Consider the following 24,762-nt stretch of genomic DNA (forward strand, 5'->3'; position numbering starts at 1 on the left):
GCCCCCACCCTGTGCTCGCCGTGGCCAGGCCCCAGGAGCACAGTCCTGGTGCACGGACACAGGGCTCACCAGCCAACACATATAACACACTTCATGTGCATTCTCCATATTAATAAATGGGGAAAGAAGGAACCATCAATCTATGAACTGCCAATTTGCACAGGACTAGCTCTTTTACTGGCTACGCACTAGCACCTTTTACAGCCCATTAATTACTTTCTCTAATAAAGTTTGACAAAATGATAACTTGCCCATGAAAAGTGTTGTAATAAATATATTTTCTTCAACTTTGGACCATTCTTGCATGTCTGGCTCATAAACCCCTCCCACGGTTCAGTAACTTAGAGCCTACCTGTACTTTTCAGGCAAGGAGGGGGCCCCAGTGTGATGGTTGCTGCACAGCAGCAGTGCCAGCAAGCAGGTCCTCTGCAAAGGACTGCAGGTGGGAGCCACCCCACTCCAGCACATGCAGCCTGGGCTGAGCAGGGGAGACCACGGCCCACACTGCGCTCTGGAGTCCCTACTTGCCTGGCGGGTCCTGGGAAGCCCACAAAGCCTGTGCTCAGGTCACACCCCTCATTTCCCACTCCTCAGGTCACACGTGGATCTCTCAGCTCAAACCCCCAGCAGTGCCCATGGCAGGGTTAGCCAGCTGCATCCAGCTCTGGGCTGAAGAGGATCAGAGTCTCCAGCAGTCTGGGTGCCATCACAACCTCCAAGAAGCCAGATACCTGTCTCCCATGTGTGCAGCCTGCTCTGCTTCTACACTCCCTCTCATTTCACTTCCCAGACCAGGCACCAAGACACGTCACCTTTCCCAGCCTGATGCTGACAGCTTTGGGTGCTCATTGTTCCTGCTGCTTCTTTATCTACATAAGGCCACAGCTGAGCTCGTTGAAGCGGATCTTTCCTAATACAGAAATGGGAAGCAATCAGTATGTTTTAGCCTCAGTTCCAAGACTTTTTTATTACACGGCACAGGAGCACTAAGAGACTCGACTCCCCTCCTGACACAGAAATTCAGCTCTCTCATCTTTCCCAGTCAGCCCTGTAAATGTGAGCATTGGAGACTGGCTCCAGAGCTAATAGTCAGCACAGCCAGGCGTCACTGCAGACAAAGAACGAGGCACGTCTGGCCTCGGTCCCCTCTGCCAGCCTCACTCCCTCTCCCAAGGCCGGTCAGCCGCTCTCTCCGGCCCAGCCACAGGCTCAGGCAGAGCCTGCAGGGCCACCACCATCACATCTGCAGAGGAGCAGAGCAAGTGCAGCAACTTCGGCCAGGGGCCCGAGCGGGCTGTCACGCCACTGGGCTGTCACGCCCTGGCACATGCCCATGCTGCCAGCCAGCCACATGTTCCCTGTGCGGGCTGTGCTGCACCCCCAGCAGCCAAAGGCTCCTTCCCTGTTTAATTAGTTGAGTGACTCTGCTCTGCCCAATAAAATCATCACCCCCCTCAGCAGTGCCATGGCGTGGAAATTTATGATCATAATTTAGAGGCTGAATTACCACTGTCAGTACCTGTGCCATATGAATTACTCAGTCATATTAAATTCAACTGTTGATTTTGCAGGGTTATATGAAGCGGGAATACTTAGAGCCAATGAAATAATGGAGAAGAAAGAATTATGGCCAGAGAACTTACATTAGCTGTTCAAAGCACCCTGTGTGGAGCCCACCTGCCTGTCCCTGGCCAAAGGCTCTGTCTGCAGCACTGTGGATGGCAGAGGTGCTGTGCCAGCAGTGCCAGGCTCCCCGGGATCATCCGAGCAGCGCTGGGACTCCAGCTCCCCATAGCCAGGGTCCTGGTCATGCAGAGCTCTGCTGTCAGAGGGTCTGAAGCTGAATCTGTCCTTAGCCAAAAGTTAAGGAACTCCATCAGAGGCCTGCACTGGCATGAAGGAGGCTTTCCATTTCTGAAACCAGCATTTTAGAAATGGCAGGACATGCTGTGATAAGATTTTCATGTCCATATACACACAGAATTTGCTCGTCTGTAGAGTCAGCAGATCAGGGACACTCAGCACAGCACCTGGGGCCTCACATCTCAATGTGATGATTTGAACCCAGCACTGACCTGACTTTGACATGGAGATACTTGTGAAGAGTCACTCAGACACTTGTCTACCCTACAAAATCAGAGCAATGAACTTGAATTCCTGCCAGCCTAGACACACTTGGTCCAAGACTTCACATCCCAGCAGCCTGCTCTGACATTACAGCTTGACTTGCATAGAGAAGACAAAACTTGGAGCCCCACAATGCCTCAAACTGGAAACAAAAAGCCATTTGACTGGAAAGCCTAAGTCTCAAGCAAGCTGATTTTGGAATGATGACTTTAACAGCTTATGTGCAGGCAGGATTGCCAAAGCACAAAGAGGAAACTGCATTTGTATGTGGAACAAGTATTAATAAACTACTGCAGAAAAAAAGGTCCATCGACAAAAAAGGGAGCCTAGGATGCTTCATTACAATCCAGAGGTTCTTGGTATTGGCAAAATAATTTCCTCAAAGGAAGTTACAAACCCTCATTTTATACAGATTTCATGTCCATCCCAGACCTCTCTCACGGAAAAAAAGTGCATATAAAAATTCACATGCACGGTTTCAATCAAGTGCATTTATCTATATAGATTGCCCTTTTTTTGCCAAGATAATGTCAGAAACTCTACACAAATCATCACAATTTACACTCTCCTCCTCTTTAGTATAAGGAAGACTCTGCCAAATCAAGGGCTAATATATCACATTATTTCTAGTAATCCAAGGGCTGCCTCCTGCCACCTGCTTTATGAAATACCTATGTCTTTGATTCATTGATCCCTGCCTCACCTTGTGAGTAGAAAAGCTTTTCTCCCTCCTTGTAGAACTTTGTTTAACATGTTGTGCACTGTGCTGCTTGGCTGACACCAGCCTCTGTCCAAGCCAGGATTAATCCTCCCCTGCTAACATGGGACCACATGTATTCTGGAAAGCCTGCCAAGGATTTATTTTTTAGAAAATAATAGGGGTTTTTCTCCTTCCAGGGGAGGCACATTTCCCGCAACCAATGCAGTCAGTTGTACATCTGAGGAAACACAGAGGTGAGAAGAGCTGGAAGGTGACCCAGCACCTCTCTTTTCGCCTAGTAAGAACATATGGACCTCGGGACAGTGACCCCCTCTGTTCTGGCCATGCTACACTCAGTGTGGCAACAGAAGCTGCCACCAGAAACTCAATTTTTTTTAATAAACATCCTTATCTTTAAACACAGGCTGTCATTGGAATTGCCTTCACGAACCCAAAGAAAGACACCAAGTAAAAGCAAATTCCAGAGAGCCAAGAACCAAATTCAGCCAACCTGAGCACCTAAATCCCTTTGCAGAGACCCCTGTGCTGGGCAGGGCACAGGCAACAGTGTGAGCACGCTGAGCAGATCACTGCTGGACATTCCATCTCTCTGCACCCACCAAGCCCATCTCCTGGGGAGAGCACAGAGAGCAGAGGAACCTCAGTCACTTGGCAAGAGATCCCACAGCCACGGGATGGGTGGTTGTACCCAAAAGCACTTGGGAACAGGATTTCACAGGTTCTGCAGCAGCAGTGCTCATGCTGCTGTGAAGCTGGGCCTCCTGCAAGAACCCGCCGCGTTTTCACAATGGAGGCAACTTAGTATTCCAGCTGTGCATCCCAGCACCACACAGCAGATCGAATATGCATTGGTAAATACGGATTCTGCTGCAGGAGTCCAGAGAGAAGTTATCAAGAGGAAAAGCAAATGTGTACAGCAAATGCACTGGAGAACACAGCTGCAATACAAAGCATGTCCTTCCCTTCCGATGCCAGCTCTGGAATGACTAATTCTGTGCAAGGATGCCAGTCACCAACAGACCTCAGATGCCCTTCTTCCATAACTCTGAAAACTGAAATAAAAGTATGAGATTGTCTATCTTGCAAAGCTGGTGTCTGCAGACCCAGATGCTCCTGTGCACCCCCTCCCTGCATAAACAGGCCTGTCACTGCTCTTCACAATAAATCTGCAGCCCCTCTTCCTCCACAGATCAGGCCGCAACCTGGAACAGTCTCGCAGGCAAAGAACAGGCAGCATACTCAGTACAGATATTTCTCCAGGAAACAACGTTAAAAACCCTCACCAGTTTCCAAACCCCTTCCAAAGACCTCCAGCAGGACCCTCCTGGCTGTTAAGGACTTCAAGGGAAGAAGTCCAGCCATGCAGAACCGACTTTCCCAGCTCCTGCTCTTTTACAGATGTCTCAAGTCCTTTCAAGCTAAAAATTTTTAAGTGCAAGGTCCTCTCTGGTCTTCCTAAAAGGGCTACAGCCCCTGGCCTAACAGCTTGCTGGCAAGCTTCTTCCTTGTGCTTTTTGATCCAAGTGCACTCTCCCAGCCATGGCCATGCAGCTCCCCAGGGAGCGAGGGTGGCACGCTGAGCCCCATGGGAAGGCACTCTGGGGCCGGAAGAGTGCAGGCAGGATGCATTTTGTCCACTTACAGTCTTATCGAGGCCATAATTTCAGACATTTTCTGCAGATTAGAAAAAAGGGGTTTAGTTTTTTTTTTTACAGGAAGCAAGTCCAGGGCTAAAATCTTCCCCTGCATCTCATGTCCAGCAGCGAGGTCTCCTCTGTTCATTATAATCTTCAGTGTAACTTCTGCTCTGCAGCTCCTTTAATCACGTCAGATATGGGAACAGAAAAATGTCATTGTTCCTTGGCCATGAACAATGCCATCCGTGGAGCCATGAGAAAGTGCAAGATGGATATAAAAAAGGCGGGCTCTTGTCTCCCCATAATCTCTTCTACAAACTGACAAAAGAGGGTTTTGTATAGAGAAAATTGCCACATACAGAAACAAAACAAAAATAGAGCATGCGAGTTGGGACCACTTTTATCTGGAGAGGCACCACAGGGAGATATGCCAAATGTGATTCATTTTAACAAGTTTAGCCCTTGAGAGACAAGAGCAGAGCCCCCCATTAAGAATGAGGAGGTTAGCCAGGAGGGTCAGGGGGGAACAAGGCCTGGCACAGCCAGGGAGGGTAAGTGACCCTGAAGACTGCTGCTTCCCTTATTACAGTGGCAAGGGGCTCCGGCTCGGGACAAATGCCTGGAAAAAACATCCCGGTCTGGGGGTGGGGATGGGGGTGTTTAGGGTATTTTACCACTGTTAGTTTTGTTAGGTTAGCCTGTGCATTGGCTCGATTACAGTGGAGTAATTGAAGTCTATAAACAGATACAGACGTTCTTGCTCTCCCATCCATAACAGGCAGCTAGCGATGGTTAACTGCATGACCCTTTGGGGAGACTCTTCCCCTACACAGGCACCTGAGCAAACACCCCAGAGCTGCTGAGCAGCTGCATACAAAGCACCAAGAGGCTTTGGTAAAATATCATACGCACACCATGTGTGCTTGGGACTGGCCCTCCCGCTCCCCCGGCTCTGCAGGTACAGAAAGACCCAGATCAATACAACTGTGAGGCCCTTTGAATGAAATCAATGCAGCTCAACAAGCATCTAAGTCCTGGTGTCATCACATTATTTATTCCCCAAAGTCTCCATCCCACATCAGTCAGAGGAAGCGCTTGAGCACATTTCCCTCCCTCTACTCTGCAGCACACAATTAAATCTCAGGCTCAGGTTCTGCTTCCCAATGTTCAACGGGATTACAAACCATTGCCACCACACAGCCTGCTAACCACCACCAATTCAGAGCGAGCAAGGTCACGGGGGACGGTGGCACCGGAGCTCTCACCAGAGAAGCCAGCACCCTTCTGCCAGCAGCTCTGTGCCCACACTTCTCACAGGTTCTCGTCTTCCAGCTCTTCACTGCCTCCCTGGGACTTCACTCTGTTCACTGCCTCCTTTCAAGCCATTGTTAGTTTATTAAGTGCTTTAAGAGATGCAATTTGTGCCCCAGGAGAACAAGCTGCAGAGAAAGAGCTCCACAGTCCCGGTGGCCTGGCAGCACCAGCCAAATGTCACATCCAGGCCCAGCAGGCAGCAGTGTGGAAGCAACCAGTGTCGTCCCCCACCGTGCCTCCAAAGAATGCTTGAGATGGGCACAGCCCCACCACGGAGCTGCCCACCCTCCGCAGAAGGGCCACAGTCCAGCTGCAGCACTAATAAAACTGTGGGCACGACAGGAGACAGCCACGGGGCCGGGCACAGAGCCTCTGCCAGAGCAGCAGGATGGACGGGGAGGTCCAGCATGGCCAGTCCCGGTGCCGGCCCACCGCCAGTCGAGTGGGGCTCAGGCAGGTACAAAGCAGCACCTTCTCTCCCAGCCATCAGCCCCCCACAAGGAAAGGCCTCCCACAGAGCCAACTGGCTCTGCCCTTCCCTCCTCGCTACGGATGCACAGCACACCCCAGGGAAGGGCTGACCGGGCTGTCACAGGAATGGACACACACCAGCTGCCCTCAACACCAGCCCTGTTCTGAGCACAGTGGCCAGGCAGCCCCCGGCAGGCTGTAGGGGCCAAGGAGACCCCCCAGAGCACCAGCTCCATGGCAGGGATGGGGAGCTCAAACACTCTCATGCTGGAAATGCAGCAGGAGAAACACCCACAGGGTCCTCCCTTGCTCTGCTTTCACACGTGTGAAAATGCAGATTAAGTGACTTGTCATACAATGGGGACACCTGACCACAGACACTGTCCAGGTCTCACAATGCTGGGCTGCTGGCTCTCCTCAGCTGTGGGCTGCACAGTGCTCCATGCAGGCTGTCTCCTGAAGGCCCTTCCAGCAGCTCAGGGCTCACCCACAGCTGCCTGAAGCAAGCCTCAGGCTGGGGCAGTGCAGGAGAGCTGTGCACACACTGCCGTCCCCAGACCCCCTCAGCCACTGGCTCTGCTCTCCACTGCAGCCCAGCACCACCTCAACAGGGAAAGCAACTGCCCCCCCAGCACATCATCACAGTCCTCCACTTCACCCCAGTGCCAACTGGGACATTCCTTACTCACCTTCCTGGAAGATCTCAGGCCTGGAAATGTGACTTAGTTGCCAAGGATCATCATCACATCAGTAAATTGTCCACAACTTGCACAATATATATACCCACGCATTCTACTTTCTGCCACACAGGTTTTTAACCTGAAGGCTTTGAAGGTGACTCGTGTTTCACAGCCCCTGTAACAGCAGCAGCTCACACACACTTCACAGGTGTTTGCTTTTTTCAGATTAATTCATATTCCCACCCATGAACAAGTGACAGGTGTCTTGCTTGCTGACTCCACCTGATCATGTCAGCCAAATCCCCAGCCAAAAGCCAAGTCACAAATTAGGTCATTTAGGATTCCTAACCAACACTGTTAGCTAAATCCTTAACACTGTTAATTATGTTTCCTATCACCAATTTACAAAGCGACTCTATTGATCTTGCCCCTACTCTGCAAATTACGAAGAAATGACCAGAATTAAAAACCCAATATCCAAGTAGGAGCTTTCCCCCAGCAGAGGGGAGGGATGGCTGGGTCCCTGCACACAGAGAACCAGAGGGTCTGTCTGCAGGCACCGGCCCTGGGAACCACAGTACAGAGACAAGGAAGAGGCCAGGAAATCAAGTTGGGGCCAGCCAAGGAAATAACTTCAAATAAAAGGGCAAATTAGAAAAAACACAGTGAATACACCCGCTCCATCAAGGCACCAGCCACAATCTCCCAGCCACACCGCAGGCCCGACACCTCAGCACTGCACTCTTCTGACATTAAGTCTGCCTGGAAGAAGGTCTGCATGTTGCCATTTTTTATTTGGGCAATGAAGCAGTGGTCTAAGGAGCAATATATTTTTTTAGCTGTGGTTATAGCTTGGAATGAATGATCTTCCTACAAGCACAAAGCTAACCTGAGATAGCAGCAGCATTTTCCATTATCTCATTGAGAAAAATAGCACAGAAAACATGCTTTTAAGTACACGGTGCAAGCAAGTAGCCTGGGAATACCAGGCTACTTATATAGTTAGTTGTTCAGAAAAGTTTCATTTGAAACTGGGAAGTTTCCTCATTCCTCAACTGGGCAAATCCCCACTGCAATCTCTCCGTGACCCTTGTGGATGTGGCAGCACCCCTGGGGCAGGCAATGGGCCACATGGCCGAGGTTGGCACTGCCCTTGCTCCACTCTGTGCCAGTTGCAGCTCCATGCATCACCAGGGCTGCAGATCCGGCTCTCACCTGTGCCTGCCAGGAGCTAAGGTCAGCCCTAAAACCTGACACTCATTTTCATGTCATTTGCTCTGGCAGGAAGAGGTGTTCTTTGTGATGCGCTCCATCAAAGCCTTGCGTGCATCGATCTCGTTACAGCCAGAAAGCTCGATTAGACCTTAAACAACAAGGGGAAATGAATGGTGATTCTGCCCACCAGCAGATCACAAATCCTCTTACTCTGAGGATACAGTTCATATTACGCCCAAGCAGGAAATCTATCAAGTCACTTTAATTAATTCCCCTCCTCTAAAACACTTGAGTGCAGACTGTAGGGGGGACACCTTCCTGCGAGGAAGTTCTGTGTGCTCACATGCCAGGGGAGAGCATGTCACCCTGAAGAACACCTATGGAGGATCCCTTCTCCCTTTATTAGGCTGCACAGAAATTTGACTCCACTATTTGCACTGTTATTTTTTTTTACTGTTTCCTCATCTCCTTACAGCTGCAAGTAACCAAAACTGCAAACCTCCAGAGGCCACTCACACAGGCTTGGGGAAGATGAGCCCAACCAGAACAGGGGCAAGGCAACCAGGACTGACAAAGCGCTGCAGAGACAACCCCATGAGAGATGCTGGTTTTGCCCAGGCTCAGAAATAAGTGTGTTTGGATGCTTCACTGACAGTACAGAGAAAGAAAACCTCTGGGAAAGAGAAGCCTTATGGAAACTGAAGGGATGGGAAGCTGTCATGGGAACACAGAGGGAGGAGCAGGCCAGGAATAAACCCGGGCTAGAGATCAGCAGGAAGCTTCTAGCAACCGGAACGAGAATGTTCCAGACAGAGTATAATTTTTGTCCCTTCTTTCCACAGCCTGGAAGAGGAATTCAGCCCCACCACCTCCTCCTCGAAAAATCCTACCCCTTCATTAGCGCATCTGTCTCATGGGCATCCACTGAATGCTACTCTAAGCAGACAGACAGGGCAGGCAGAAACACCCGTGATTCCACGAAGGAGAATGTACACAGTGAATCTGTCTGTCTGGACATACAATCTGTGTTCAGCACGATAATATCCAAACAAATTCCCAAGGGTCTCAAATTAATATTGACTGATCCCAAAAGGCTGACAGATAGATACTGTAGAGGAGGGAGCCTGGGAGATGTTTTACCAGATTTTAGAAACAAAACTTCCTCAAATATCTTGAAACGTTAAGAAAATCTCATAGCTGCTGAGGTGTCTGCAAAATGAGAGACAACACAGGCCGCTGCCCTGCTGCCCTGCACGTGCAGCCAGTTGGGTTTTCATTGCAAATCCATTCGGCATCTCATTACTGTTCATCACGGGGGCTCCGGAACCAGATTCACTTCGGCAGTGTGAGCCTTGCACTGTGTTTGCTAATGCGGCTGGATTAACAGGAACACATCTTAGGGAACATCCTCACCAACCAGAGGAAAACAGTAACATCCTCTGACAGTTCTTAGGCAGCAAAGCACAGATCCCCAAAGGGAGAGAAGTTCAAAGAATCTCAAGACCTGACGGGGCAGGGACCTCGCGAAAGGCTGTTCATGACATGACTTCTTCTGCAAAGAGCTCTCACAGCTTGAGCTGTGAGAACAGGAGCTACATTTCCACTTGCAGACGTGATTCCACATAAAAAGAAGATGGTACGATGTCAGACTCTCAGTACTGCAGAGCAAGAACAAAAGTAAGATAGAAAAAATAAAAGGGTATAATACAAATAAAAGAACTCATTTACAGTACACTAGAAATTTTTAAGAAAATAAACCCATGTTAGCCGAAGGACAAATATTTACTGTCATTAAGAAAAGCATTCAAAATACAGATGAAAGAGACAGCCTGCTGTCATTATGTTACTGCTATTGTTATGTCACAATCTACCTTTACCTTATGCTTTCTCAGAGCCATGAAAAGGACTTGGAGGGCTCAGGTCAGCTGTGTTAACCAAAGGAATCCAGTTTTTAAAGTTATTGTCTTGCTTCACTAGGCACCTTCTCATAAAACACTAAAAGAAATAATTAGCTGCTAAAGCACAGGGTTTGAAGCCAGAGCTTCCAGCTCCCAGTCAGCTGCAAAGGCTCTCAGTAAATGTCTTAGATTTCGATGGCCACTGATGACAAGGTACGTCACACTCGCACCTCACTGCTTCCTCAGTGGCACAAACAGCGGGGTGAAGGGGAAGAAGATTTGCTTCACTGCTCTTTGCCTTTCCCATGACATTTGCAGGACAGTCTAGCTCTGATAGAAGACACCCGTACCCAGCTCTGATCTCCCTGTTCCTGAAGACACTGTGCGGCTCAGAGACAGTCTCTCTCTCCATACCTGTGTTGTCCTGCTTTCCAAATGGAAAGCAGCAATGCTGTCCAGAGACCAGCCACCTGCAAGAGCCATCACAGCCATTTTTATGCCATTTCCTTAGATCCAGGTGCAGCCTTTGCCATGTGCCTCTGACATTCTCCCAGATAAGTTTCCTCTGCACTTTTTGGTCCTTCTTATCACCCTGATCTACCAGGTCTGTCTTGCAGCATGTGAGCCAGACCACCTGCAGATTCCCATCCCAGGGAAGGCATGACCCTGCTCAAAGGATGCAAAGCAGAGCAGTCAGCCACACACGGTGGAAGCGCACCGAGTCTGCTCTCAGGGTGGCAGCTCAGAAGGTGCATTTCCATAGCTCGCATTTCCATAGTGTCACACTGGCAAAGAAAGGAGAGCGCTGGGGAAAGACGAGCTCGGCGAGTTTGAGAAGAAGGCTCTTCTCCACCAGCCTTTAGACACAGAGGTCGAGGGCTTGCAAGGGTCAGCAACCCCTCTTAATATTCACCAAAGCAGCAACAACAAAGGCAAGCTGGGGAAAGGGAAGCGTTCCTGTGGAGTCCCATCTTCACTCTGGATACCACTCCACAATGAAGTTATTTCAAACCGCCCATAGGTTAAGCTTCGGCTTTCATCCCAATAGCACAGTTCCTGCTGAGCTCTGCCTGCAAAGGCACATCAAGCAGAGACACTCAGATGACATCTAACCTCACCCAGCTCGCTGCAGCCAGCACCTTTCTCAGCCAGGCTGGAAATTCAGATAACAGAGAGAGTGTGTCAAATGCCTAACATTTAATGAGACCAGAAGGAGGTCACAGCTCTGTCTGAGCAGCACTGTAAAAGCTCTCATCTGATACAAATGCTATCTTGGACATCGGCAGCACCTGGTAAATAAAGAGACAAGTTCCGCCTTCCAAAGCAAATTACATGAATGACAGTTGGCTTTGATGATGACTCCTAGGAAGCAGCTCTCTCACGTTTCCCCTTTTTACACACCTGGGCATTAACCACAAAGTCAAGGACACTGCTTTCTCATTCAAACAACCTGGATCATGTCTCCCTGAAATCATCACCATGCTGTGACAGGAGCAGGGAAGCCTGTCCCTCTGCATGGAGCAGTCCTGAGCACTCCTGTGAGCCCAGGAACAGCGAGCCTGGCCTCAGACACTGGCACCATGGTGGGGAGCAGTGGTAAACACGGCATCTGACTAGCCCAGCAAAATGATTGAATTCTCCCTTTCAAGTTTGTTGCTTTCATGATGTTCAAAGCTCTTCCAGGTCTTGACACCACATAACACCCACACATTAAACCCTGGGTACCAACAAACATATAAAGGAATAGCACTGAGAGTATTCCCTTCCCAATCCATGTTTCTCTAGAACCAAAGACGTGGCTGTCACTACAACAGGTCACCTATCAGTTTCCTTCCCTTCTGTTCCCATCATGCTTTGAGCACTGGAGAGAGGGATGCGGCCAGCCCTCCACAGCCCCAACCCATGACACCCCAACAGTGAGCAGGAGTGGGGCAGCTCTCCTCTGCTCATACCCTGTGCCCACCGTGCCTCTCATCAACCCCCTGGGCACTGCATCAGCAGCAAGGTCTGGTCAGCAGCAAGCCTTTCCTATCCCACTCGTGCCTGGCTGTGCAGGCAGAGCCATGAGAGCACATGAGGAGTTAAGTTTTTTCTTACAAAATGTGTAAAGATGTGGTCTGCACACTTGGTGAGCTGCAGTGGTTGTGGGCCAAAACATTTTGCTGCATATTTCTGAAATTATTTGTCAGAAAAGAACGTCAGTGACATAGAAAATGAGTTGCAGATGTAACCTTTTCAAGCATCAATAATAACTTAAGACATCTGAAACTAGATCTTAACTCACAAGCAACTCCGTCACACGGGGCAGTTTCTGAGGCAAGGGCTTGCAGAGCAGAGTCAGGACTGTAACACATCCCAGCAATGGTGCCCCCTCCAGCTCTCCCTTAGCAAAGAACAATTCAATTCTTGCATTTGCCAAAGCTGCTTCCCTTTCTGGGACCTTTTTCCTGATTCCCAGGCTGTTCTTGGATGGAAAAGGAGGCTTCCAGACCAGGTCCAATGGCCAATAGGTGTGTGTCGGTGTGTGCCGCAGCCTCCGTAGTGCCGTGGACCCGCTGGCCAGGGTCCAGTGGAGCCATAACTGCTACAGGTCTCCTGACGTGGCCAGAGAGCCAGCACTGCCACCAGCCCGGTATTTCTGTAATGAATATCATCGCTGTTGTCTCAGGGGCACATGCTTAAGGAATTTAACTACTTTAATACAATGGGCTCAAATTGCCAAAGAATGTTTGTGCATCAGTGTGAAATCAGAAATTTGGGGAGGGGGTGCTTTATCTGTCAAAGGCCAACCTCAGGGGGCTGCCAGAGCAGACAGTGGGAAGCTGGATTGCATTTGACACGCATCAGCCCATCAAACACAAACAGCCTTCAAAGTGCTGGGAGGCCGGGCCAGCCCCGTCACCGGCCGTACCGGCCCCACTGGGCTCCAGCCCGGGTCGTGCCCCACGGGCTGTGCAGGACCCACCTGGGCCTCACGGCCTGATCTTGCTCCATAAATCACAAGAAAAGGGATACTTCTTAACAGCTCAAATTAAGATAAAATGCCTTCGATGTCAGGCCAGCAGCTACCTGTGCCATCCCCTGTGTTACCACTGAGCAGCCCCATGATGTGCCAGCCACGCCAATGGCAGGTCCCCTGCAGCCACAGTGGATGACAGTCCTCGAGGGAGGCCAACCAGAAACAGAAATCCTGCCAGGATGAACAGACCTCAGCCAAGCATGGCCACCACCTGCATGACCCCACTCCTGCAGCTCAGTGGGGCTGGGGGTCCTGGGCCTGGCTGGGGCACAGTGAGTGTTCTCCCCTGCCCCGCAGCCATCCCTCCAAGTCTTGCTGGAGGGTTTCCAGTGCCTGAAAAGAGCTGAACTTAAATTATTCCAGGGGAAAAGAAACACAAAACCTTGTATTCAGATTAATCCTCAGACCTCCAACCTGAACAGACCCTTTCTGCAGCCCCCTGCTGCCAAGCCCAGCCCCAGCACCTGGGCCCCAGGTCTCCAGCACAGGCTGCCTGCGGGGCTCTTCCAAGGGGCTCTGCAGCCCTCTGCAAGCATGAGCGTGGCCAGGGGAATAAATAACAGCCCTACATAAAAACCAGGCTTTTCTTACAAAGCAAAGTCTCAAAATAGTAAATGAAGGGAAAGGAAGCGGGGGGAACATGCCTGAGTGACCCCTCCTCACCACTTCCAGTGTGCAGAGCGTCACTCAGCCAAGCAGGGTGCACAGAAAATAATACCCACTCCGCTGTCCCCCCTGCCCCAACACCAAGACCCCACACACCAGGGAATGCAGGGGAACAGATGGATTTTCCATGGGAAGGAGCAGCGACTGCTCCTTCCAGTCAAACATGTCAGCCCAGCAGAGCCATGTGTTCAAACCATTAAACTGCTGCCTTTGCTCAGCCAGCAGTGCCGGGAGAGGGCTTTGGGGAAGATTTTCAGAGGGAAATGCCCCCCAACCTGGCACAAGGCAGACAGGCCACAGGGACCCATGGCCAGAGCCTGAACCCATTGTTCTGTGTACCCAAACAACCAGGTTTTTCCTCTTCCAGGTGCTTCTTATCAATGAGATGGAGCAACGGTAAAATATGAAATTGCATCAACCCAGCATTAATCTTTCAAACAAGAGGCTGCCTTCACCTGGGCTCCTAAGCAAGAGCCTTGATAAGGAGTATCAGGCTTACAAAGTAAACACATTTCGGAGGTTGTTCGCACATGGCACAAGCCACTGGGGTTATTCCAGACAAAAACCCACCCGCAGCATCATGCCAGACACAGGGAGCTCTCAGAGCTGAGGGTGTGGGCCATTAATTAGGGAAACTGGCAATGCTTAATCTCACTGCATCAAGAATAAGGAACCTTGAGGGTCCATTTTAATACAATATTTTTCTCTCTATCTTTATTAACCTTAGAAGTGTAAATAGTTTAAAACAGACTGCAAAGCAGTCCCTGCCACGTTTGCTCACAGTGCTGCTGGGAGAGAAGGCCACGACAGACAGAGTGTTTGTTTATAAGGGATTGCAGGAGAGGAGATGCAATGCTGATGGGGCCAGGAGCAGTCAGGGCTGGAACACTTCAGTTCCCCTAAAAGAGAGGAATTAATTTCCACAGAAATTTTAAAAAAAGCTTCTGTTAGCCACAATGGGAAATAATTTAAAATCATATCTCGCAAGTAAATGAAACTGCACACCAAAAACACAGCAGTGAAAGAAGGCTGGGCCTGCAGAGTCCCAGGTGGGAGTTGGCAGGGCCAAAGTGCCCTCAGCCCCAGTGCTGCAGCCCTCGTGCAGCAGCGCTCTCCGGCAGGATGTGCATGTCCACAGGAGGGGTGAGCCAAGGCACTGCCAGCTCTGGGTGCAGCTGTGCAGGGTCCTGTGCACAGTACCGGGGTTTATTCCCAAAGGACAGGATTCACTTGACCTGGGCATGAGCTACTCTGCAAAAGGCTTGGAGTCCACCATCAGCTGCTACCTCCTGGGGAGGTGGGCAGCATGGGAAAGGCACAGCAGCATCAATGGCGGGCAGCAGGAGCCTGAGACAAACTCAAGAGTTTTCTGGGTTTCATCCCAAAACACATTTCTTTGGACTGAGTGATATCCTGAGTAGTTTGGCTGACCAAGACTTGGGAGAACAAGCCACAGAATTCAGATCATTTAAAAATGTAGGTATTCTAACGAACAACCCAGGAGACCTCCCTAGTATGGGAGTGAAGCATTTTGGGGATAGGTTTCCGCAGAAGCAAAATATTTCCCTAGTAGGCTTTTCACCAGAGGAACAAATAAGGTTTCTGAGGCTAAAACATTGGACAAGGTGCTCCTTGCACTGTGGACGTGGTGCAGGTGTCCCTCCCACGTCGCTCTCCAGCCCAGCACCCCAGCACACGGTGCAGGGCAGCCCTGGCTGGTGGTGCCAGGCTGTGCCAAGCACAGGTTATTCCCACACATGTTCATGTGTTCCAAGCATTCCCACATGCCACAGAAGAACCACACGGAGCATGTCCAGCTTTGTTGTTTCAGCCATACTGTTGAGGCGCCTGTTTACTTGGGAATCATATGTTTTCTGCCCTGGTCCTCACTGTATTCAGAACAGTTACTTAGCTTCAATAAGCCCCTTGTTAAAGCCTTTTCCCTTCTGTAATCTCATCAAACTAACCAAAAGGAGTTTGTTCTGAAATAGAGTCCCATTTTGTAACCTGGCTTCCTGGAGGAGCGCTCCCCATGCGCACCCGGCCCCTCCGCCACAAAAGGGCTCTGCTTGTCCTAGCGCTGACAAAACACTCCCGTCTGTTTGGGTTAGTCAGCAGGGGGTTAATGAAAAGCCCGGCCCTGGGGACTCCCACCTTATCTGCAATCATGAATTTATTGAAGAATGTGTTAATGTGCTGGATTTTATTCATCAGGGGTCAGGGCTTTTCAAATTCTTCCTCCCAGCTCCCCCTCTTTCCATCCCTCCCCAGCAAGCTCACAATGCTGTTTAAACAAAGGACTCCCAACACAAAGAGCAAATTTACACAGTAAAGTTTTCTTGCAAGCCCAGAGCAGAGTCTGGAAGAATTCCAGCTTTATAAAGAGAAAAGGGGGTGGGGGGAAGAAAGGGGGAAGGGAGAGATGGGCATTTTGCAGAGGATAAAAGGAAATTCAGAAAAGTTCCCACCTCCTGAAGCTCAGTGCTGAATATTCTCCATCAGTTAACCCTGAAGCAGGAGGATGTTTCAGCAGGACAGGAGCCCTCATAGCGCCAAACTTCTCAGCCTCCTTCAACATTGAGACTGAAATGAATGTTTCAACATCACATTTATAGTGACACTTCAACAGCTCTTTTGTCTGTGGATTGCTAACAGGAGCCCCTAAGAGGACACAGCAACCGTTTACCAAGGCTCCTCCTCTGTTCCTTATTTTACAGGTGTGACCCAGGCAAAATCTAAAAGGAAATAATGAGGCTCAGGCATGGCTGATGGTGTCACGTGTCCAAGGCCAAGTGAGAATGCAAAGGAGCCAGGGATCCTACCTCCCACATCCCACCCACGGGCCACGTGCTGTCCTGGGACCAGGGGCCACCTGGATCCTTTCAGGGGGTCCCTTGCACCACCTGACTGGGCTTGGCAGGTGCACAATCCCACTGCTGCCTGCCAGTGCTGGAAATAGGCAGCCTGAAATCCCCTCCCATCACCTCAAACATTATCCCCACTCCGCAGCTGGGATAAAGGGATGTTTGGTTGGTTGTTTTTATTCTTTTTCACTAAAAGGTTAAGGCCCCTCCCTACTGCATCCATTTTGGTTGTGTTGGTAGAGCTCTGGGCGATAGAGAACAGGGCACAATCCTGCACTAATGAACCAAGGATGACCTAAATGATTTTCTTCAGGTCTCGTCACCTCCACTTCTGGCACTGTCATTAATGAGCTCTGGCAACATCTCAGAAAGGAGAGCTCAGAACAGACATCACCTCCGTCTGCACCTCTGCCTTGCAGGCAGAGCCTCATGGAGCTCACCTGAGCAAAGAGTTTTCAGATATTTTACAAGCAAAATATATGTGATGTTATTGGCCATGATGCTAAAACTGTTGGGAAGGCTACAAACTGGTCCCTGGGTAGGAGAGACGTGTGGCTTTCAGACACGTGGCCTAGGGACTTTTGGAAATAATTAGTATTAAACCCCATCATAATTCCAGTTTCTAACAATGTTCTCAGCCAAAAGGATGTAATTGACCTAAACTTTCATTCCTGTGTTTATTTACCTTGGTTTTTAGGAAAAGCGACCTCTTCTGCCATACTCTCACCGCACCAGCAGTGGTCTGCAAGAAGCTCAACCAAGCAGCCTGGGAAAAGGGGGTTTAAACAACTCTGGAGTCACACACAGGAGACCACAAACAGCACCACAACACAGAGTTCTGGCAGGAATCTTGGCTGGTGTTGCCAGGGCAGCGCTGCCCGACTGCTGCACTGCTCTGCGGCGGCCGTGGAGGGGCCGAGCAGATCTCGGCACACGGGATCCAGCTGCACTGCCGATGGATCCCTGACTGCTGAACATACAGTACACATTAATAGCGTCTCCTCTGACAGGAATGCCAAAGCCTGGTACAGAAAACAACTCAAAGGATGTAATTAAATTAGTTAAATGGCTTGGGGAAAGAGACATGGCTACAACCAGATTTCAACTCTCAGCACAGTCACAGGGCACAGGGAACAACGATTAGGAGAGCAAGAACTGTAAAAGCTTCATGATCAACCACTTGCTTTTCTTTAGTTAATAAACTATAACCCATGCTTAATACAGTCACAGACCAGGTGAGTCCCTGAGCACAGAGCCCCGGGACAAAGGCAAATGTTCAGGATAGGCAGGTACTGTGCCAGCATCACCAGAGGTGACATTACCAGGGACAAGTAAAGCCAGTGCCAAGAGCAGAAATCACAGGCCAGTCAGTTGATTTTCATCAGTTGTTAATGTAATGTGCAGTGAACAGCGAGCTCCTGCTGCCTTTTTGGAAGCAGAAACTGGGGGCAGAGCGTTGCTGGAGCAGGAGAGGCAGCTCCAGCTGCTGGCAGTAGCAAAGGAGCCTTTGCACAGTGGGAGATCTGGGTGCCGAGAAATGGTCTCGTGCACCACTCTGGAGGAGCCGCATGAATCCAACCATTAACACAGCTCGTGGCCAGTTTTACTGAACGACTAAGATGAAGCAGGAGCAGCACTGCAGGGGCAGCAGCAGGGCCAGGGGCTCGGGGAGCTGCCTCAGGGGCTGCTCCCACTGCCCAGCAGCTCCAGGCATGGTCCAGCTCCTCTGAACAAGCTCCAGAGCCACCGGTTGCAAGAGGAGAAAGAAAGATGCTGCCACAGAGAGAGAGCACACAGAGGAGAGCAGGATGGCCCCAAAAATCCCATGGCAGCATCTGGGCAGAGCTGCATGGACGTCTCAAACAACCAGCAGCCGAGAGGGTCCCAACAATCTCAGTGTACAGACCGAGCCAGCATCCTTCAGTGCCTCTGGGGACAGGCTGGGGAGAGGTCAGGGCTGACAGTGGGAATGAGGAACACTGGGAGCTCATGCTGCCCAACAGGTCCGCAGTCCCACAGGAGACTGCCTGGGCAGAGAGGGGAAGGTCTCATCTTCCATGGGCTTCTCTGCGAAGCAGGTACTGCACAGCTGCTGGGAACACTGCATTCCTTCCTCTCTCAGGATCAAAAAGAAAATCAAAATTAAAAACCACCAATCCTGCAGGGGTAGAGGGTTGCTGTTGCTGGCAGGGAGGAACTGGCAAAGCCCTGGAGCACCAGGAGCGAAGCGCACCCCAGACCTCCCAGGAGCCCCAGGTGGAGCCACATGTGGGCAACGGTTTCCCCAGATCATGGGCAAATTTCTCCCCACTATCTCGAGGCCCAGGGCTTACCTGAACATGAACAGTGTCTATTCACTTCTTCACATCCCAGGGGAAACAGGACTTGCTACAAAAATCAACAACGCTGGTATGAAATATACAGTAGCCACCATTAACATCATATTTATTGTTATTTAGTTGCTCAGTAAAACATATACAGATATGTACAATATGCAGGAATACAGAAGACTGCACTTTACATATTTAAAAAAAAGAAAGAAAAATAACACTCAATTTCATGAGCTATTGTCACAGTCTTCCAACCAAGCATTTAGGAAATGAATTTAACAAGAATCAAAAAAAAAAAAAAAGATTACAGGATTGCCTAACACACAGCAGAGTCAAGTTTTCATATTTTACATGTGCAATAACATTTTTCAGAAGAGTTTGCTATGCAGTACGGATTACCAGTGTTTTCAGGTTTTTTTTTCTTTTCCATGAACCAAATTCAGTACAAAGAAATAACATCCTTTTGCTTAAGGCTGTTTTAAAGCTGTAATATTCTTGGGTAGTGAATAGTGATAAAGTTACAACTGCCAGAAATCAGAGCCTGCAGTTTCATCAGTCAGAACCTATGAGCGGATGGACTCAAACCAACAATTTTAATAGAGAATTTCTAAGACAAAATTAGACTATTTCCTCCATTAGCCTTAAGCAATAAAGGAGAAACAATTCTATAAAAATGGGTTATGCTCTTACACACCATCCCTTGCACAGCTGTGAATCCAGCAGCTGAGAAAACCTTACACTGCAGCTCAACAAAAATAAGCCAAATGTACCATTTGGTTTCTATTCCCTCCCACCCTCCCAGTGCCCATCCTGCTGCCCTGCACTCGCCTCACCCCTTCTGCCTATTGAAACTGGAATTTTTTGCCTTGCTGGTGGTGCCTGGAAGTCCAATCTTGACCCTAGGTTCTGAAGGCCAGCCAGCACCACAGTTACCATGGAGGCCATGGGATCTGCACAGGTCCCCAAGTGATCCAGGTGACAGAATTCTGGTGCTCATTCCCATCCACCTTCACACACAGTGAAAATCTTAACTAAATAACAATGAGCCTAAACCCCCTCACTGATGCTCAAATAACAGAGAATGGGTAACTCCAGGAGAAAGTGACCTTGCAATGAGATGTTTTATCACTCCTCCCAATTGAAATGCAAGACAAACTTCGCTCAGTTTGCTATGACACTGTAACTTGCAGACTAAGCACAGGGTTTCTTTTAACAAACACACAGGGAGCCAGGGCACAGGGCTGGGAGGTGGGGGACATCCCGGTTCCCCTGATGCAGCTCCAAGGCTGTGTGGGAGCCTCCAGTGCCGGGCTGGCCAGGGAGAATCCCCACGACAAAGGTAAAGCCATGTTTTAGCTGCTGTTCACAATCCAAAGTGGATTGTGCGTCATGTATCACCAGTCTTTGGCTTCTTGTACAACATCCCCCATCTGGAAGCCGCACAGGACACACGGGTGGGAGGTTTCACCATCCTGGCTTTGCCCTGGCATTTGGGAAACATGTAGCTCATAAAATTCTCCCCATTGACCCAGCTGAGACCCCGAAGGAAGTGAGCACTGGGCATGGGGCTCTGCAGTGAGCAGAGGTCAGACCTCGGTGCAGCTCAGCCCTGCCACCAATATGCCTGACACGCTCAGGTCGATGTTGTCTGTGCCTCAGTTTCCCTCTCCACAAGAGTGCAACTTACCTCTTCCACAACTGGCTTTTACCTACAGCTCTCAAACATGCTTCAGTTGGAATATTATTATTCAGAAAATGACATCATTAATGGGTAAAATAAATGGGTACAATGAAATTACTGCAGGTACCACCAGCTCTGTGACAAAGCTCGAGCCCTCTGCATACACTGTCAGTACCACATTCCCAGGTGATGAGCAGGACATGATGCCTGTCTTGGTCAGGATGTACCGTTTCTGTTCTGATCTTTGGCAAAAAGCAACAAAACCCTAAAAGCACAGGTTTGGTTGGTCCTGGCATCACCAGTGGCTGCCCCAGGCAGAGCTCGTTCAGTCAAGATCAAAGGGACAGGAGGTTAGCAAGAGGATTGCATGTGACCATATGATTCAGGAGAACTCCCAGCACACAGCCAGCTGCTGGTTTAACTGCTCACTCTCTGACAGTCCTGTTCCCCACACTGCACCCACCGCCCGGAGCAGAGCCAGCAGCAGCCAAGTGCCACAGCTCCCGTGGCTCGGCACCTGGAGACACAGCCCCTGGCCTCAGAACAGCCTGGCCTCATTTCACAGAATTCCACTGATTTTTAAGGAATTGCTTGCACTCTGCATTTCCATGAGCAAGCAAGAAAGCAAGTTCCAAGTGGATGAGAACAACTGCAGAAGAGAAGCACAAGCTGCCAATGATGAACGAGTAGAACTGTTGGTCAGACCAAGGCAGCAACAGTTCCACTCAAACGGCGATTTCTCTTTAAAAGCATCTGAACTCTGCGTTCCCTGACAGGTTCCTTCCCGTGGCACAGGGTGTGCATCCCTGACCTCAGGAAGCCTGAAAAACCTGTTCTCTTCAGTGCAGCAGGAAAAACTAAAAACAAAGCAGCAAGACAAGGGGCTGCACTCCATGCAGGAATGCCATGAGGCCATGAACTCGGACAATATTTTCAGCTGTGACGGAAGACAGTACCGGACTGGGGCCACACCAGGACCCCTCTCTGTGGACCGAGCCCCTCGCAGCAGCACAAGTGCCCTGGTAGGCACAGACCCCCTAGCTCAGCATCCCCCCCATGCTCTGCTGACAGGATTTAAAATCACATACTTGGGTGAGCCAGGACTTGAGGAATCACAGGCAAAGAGGCACCTTCCAGAGGGAGGCTGACAGTGATTATTCTACCAGGAGATACTTTCTGGGGATGGTGATATTTTATTGCAGGTGCAGGAGGAGCTCTGCACTCCCAGTCACACACCCCAACAGAGGTACAAACCATCCCAGCTTTTTGTTCCAAACCAAGCGGGCGTGAGGCAGCTCCACAGCCAATTGCTTCAGGATGGGCAAAAATCCTCATCCTCGTGGCAGCTCCAGCTTCAATAAAAAGTAAAATAATATTGAAAATCAAGATTCAAAACTATCCAAATTTATCCAAAGTCAATTCATTGACCAGACCCATAAATCAATCCATGCATGGTTAATAAGAGCACATTCAAATCACATTTCCAAACACTGCGAGTCTCTCTGAAGCCACGTACGACCGAGAGTGAGGATTCCAGACCACCCTTGGCTTTTTAGGCAGAATTTCCTCTCCATTGGTGTCTACTGAGAATATTACGTCAAAATAATTAAAAACCCAGCACAATCATCAAAGATAAAACACAAAGCAGTCTTCAACTCCATCCCTTCAGCAGGGACACATTTGTGAAATCATGAATAAATAACCCTAGAGAGGCCAACCTTTATTTGGCAGCCAAAACCTAATCCTCCAGTGCTGTTCCTGAGCTCCAGGATCTGCAGGAGGCGAGCTGCCGGCACGGGGCGAGACGGGGCCACTCCTGGGCACAGGGACACACAAATAATGGACAGTATTACGTAAAACTGCTGGAGAGTCAGGCCATCATGTCAGTCGTGGGTTTATCTGGTTTGCTTCCAACTTTCGTCTCGAATGAGCATTATCTAGCCCGAGCAGGAAAGCATGGCTTTCCTTTTATTGTGTGCATCCAGCAATGCTGTTCTTCAGTGTGTGGCAGAAGCAGGACCTTGAATGAGTTTTGGGGGGTCTGACAGGGATCTCTCTGCACTGGCAGATTAGGAAATGCTGCCCCTAGCAGACAGCCCCCTGCATCCCCCAACCTGGGCCATCCCCAGCTGCTGCCACTGCATCAGGACCTGAGGTGACAGGGGCTGGGGCACCCCCAGACAAGCACAGGGGACACTGGACCTGCTACCAATCAACAGCATTTTTCTGCAGCTAAAAATGGGCAAAAAATGGGCAGGGTGCAGGGGATTTTCTTTTTCAGCATCAGTAAACTGGGAACTGCAGGAGCACCGCCAGGCCCCGGAAAGCAAGAGGGAGCCTGGGCCTTCAGAGGAGGAGATAATAACTCTTGACCATTAAGAAAACTTCCTGTTAGACTTACATAGAAAAACCCCTTGGTACATTCCCCGCTGTGCCTGAACCAGCCCGTTCATGACAGAGCTCCATCTCGGGGCTGGGCCCAGGTAGAGAGAAGAAGGAGCGTCCTGGCCTCACCAGGAGGCACAGGGCAAATGAGGCTGAACCTCATTAACAGGAGAACCTCATTCTTTCAGGAAAGGGCAGGTCCATGCCTGAACATTCGACAGAGCATCAACTGCTTGTTTTGTATGTGACTGGCAAAGGCTGGGTGTCAGTACGACATATAATTTAATGCTGACCATTTCACTTTCACTGGTGTTTATTCCTGAACTGCTGCTCCTCAGGATCACCATTGTAATAAGCACTGAACAAAGCAAAACAAAACAAAACAAAACAAAACAAAAAAAAAGAGAAACAAAGCAAATGAGGAAAAAAAAGAAGGAGGAGGAGAATCTTTGTCTTATTATGACATACGTGACTTGGACATACGTTGAGATGAAAAAGGAAAAGGCCTCATCTATAAATGTATGCCAAGGTTACAGAATAATGGGAAAAAGTGGTCTAGCAGGAAAATCTTAAGCAAAAGTGTGCTAACTGCAGAAGGGTTAACACTGGTAACATACTGTGGCAGAAGATTAAAAAAAAGTTGAGGTTTACTTTAAATTAACCCTTTCCAGTCCATATGCCACTAAGCAGGTACCAACCTAGAAAAATAGTCCACCTAGCAGTAGCGGCCCTTTGAAATTAAAAAAAGAAAAAAAATAATTTCTTTTGTTCAAGTCAGGGCAGCCACAAAAGTCCCGAATCTGTTGGAGATGTCCGAGTGCAGGGACCTCCACGTTGGCACCGCAGTCCGGCCCTTCGCCTCGCCCACGTCGTCCGTGCAGTGGACCGAGAGGCACTGCAGGTGGCTGCCCGTCTGCGCCGCCGCTGCCGAGGTCTTGCTCGGGGGAAGGTCGTGGGCTGGAAAGGGTTCACAGAGAGAGGTTAGGAGACCCATGACATGCAACCCCACCAACTCACGGGCGGCAGCAGCGGGGTTGCCTCACCCTCTCCCCACCAGCCCATGCCCCGGTTCCTGCGCCTGCAGCGTCACATCCCCCGGCTCGGGGACAATGTGTCACCACCACTGGTGTGGCTCCCCCTCCCCACCCTGCAGAGAACATCCATGGCTGATTTTTTACCAGGGCAGAAGAACAAATTGAAACAAACCAGTGATACATCTGAATGCTGGGGAAGGATCCAGGACCACGAGTGTGCCCTAGACTGCAGCACTATCAGGAGCTTTCCTTCCCTGTGCACCCTCTGCTATTGAAAACGGATGCTGAAACATCTCCAAGCAGGAAGCCAGCCCTGAGCCCTCTGTGCCCTCATGGTCACTCCTAGCAATGGTCTCCCTGTTCCCCTCTTTTAATGGAGCACCACGATAATATTTTTCTTAAAAGTTATTTCATTTTAGGGCTTTGTATGATCTTTAGCCATCATTAGTTTCTGTTAACCACAAATGGAAGACTTTAACTGAAACATCCTAAACAATATCCCTTGGCCTTTTTCCCATGGATTTTACAGTTAATGTGAAGAGTAGCTAAAATGGGTGGAACATGCCAAAGACGTCAAAAGCCGGCTGTGCATGTTTAACCTCTCAGGACTTTACCTTCCATCACCTTTCTCCTGTTCCACAAAGCCAAGCAGTGTGGGGGTACCACACTTCATGGAGCAGCTCGCATTGCTTCCACTGAACTTGCTGCTATACCAGATAC

At 49.7% G+C, this 24,762-nt stretch overlaps 1 protein-coding gene across 1 annotated transcript in view; it reads right to left on the reverse strand.

The window, feature by feature from the left end:
- Positions 1-19,034: 19,034 nt before the first annotated feature.
- MN1 (MN1 proto-oncogene, transcriptional regulator) overlaps positions 19,035-24,762 on the reverse strand; it is a 35,239-nt gene continuing 29,511 nt past the window's right edge. The window contains exon 2 of the mRNA XM_017814397.1: positions 19,035-23,965. Within this exon, the coding sequence (XP_017669886.1) occupies positions 23,778-23,965 (188 nt within the window). The 3' untranslated portion in view covers positions 19,035-23,777. The remainder of the gene's footprint in view (positions 23,966-24,762) is intronic.

The sequence above is a fragment of the Lepidothrix coronata genome, unplaced genomic scaffold (assembly GCF_001604755.1).
Source record: "Lepidothrix coronata isolate B3197 unplaced genomic scaffold, Lepidothrix_coronata-1.0 Scaffold44, whole genome shotgun sequence".
NCBI classification, from domain to species: domain Eukaryota; kingdom Metazoa; phylum Chordata; class Aves; order Passeriformes; family Pipridae; genus Lepidothrix; species Lepidothrix coronata.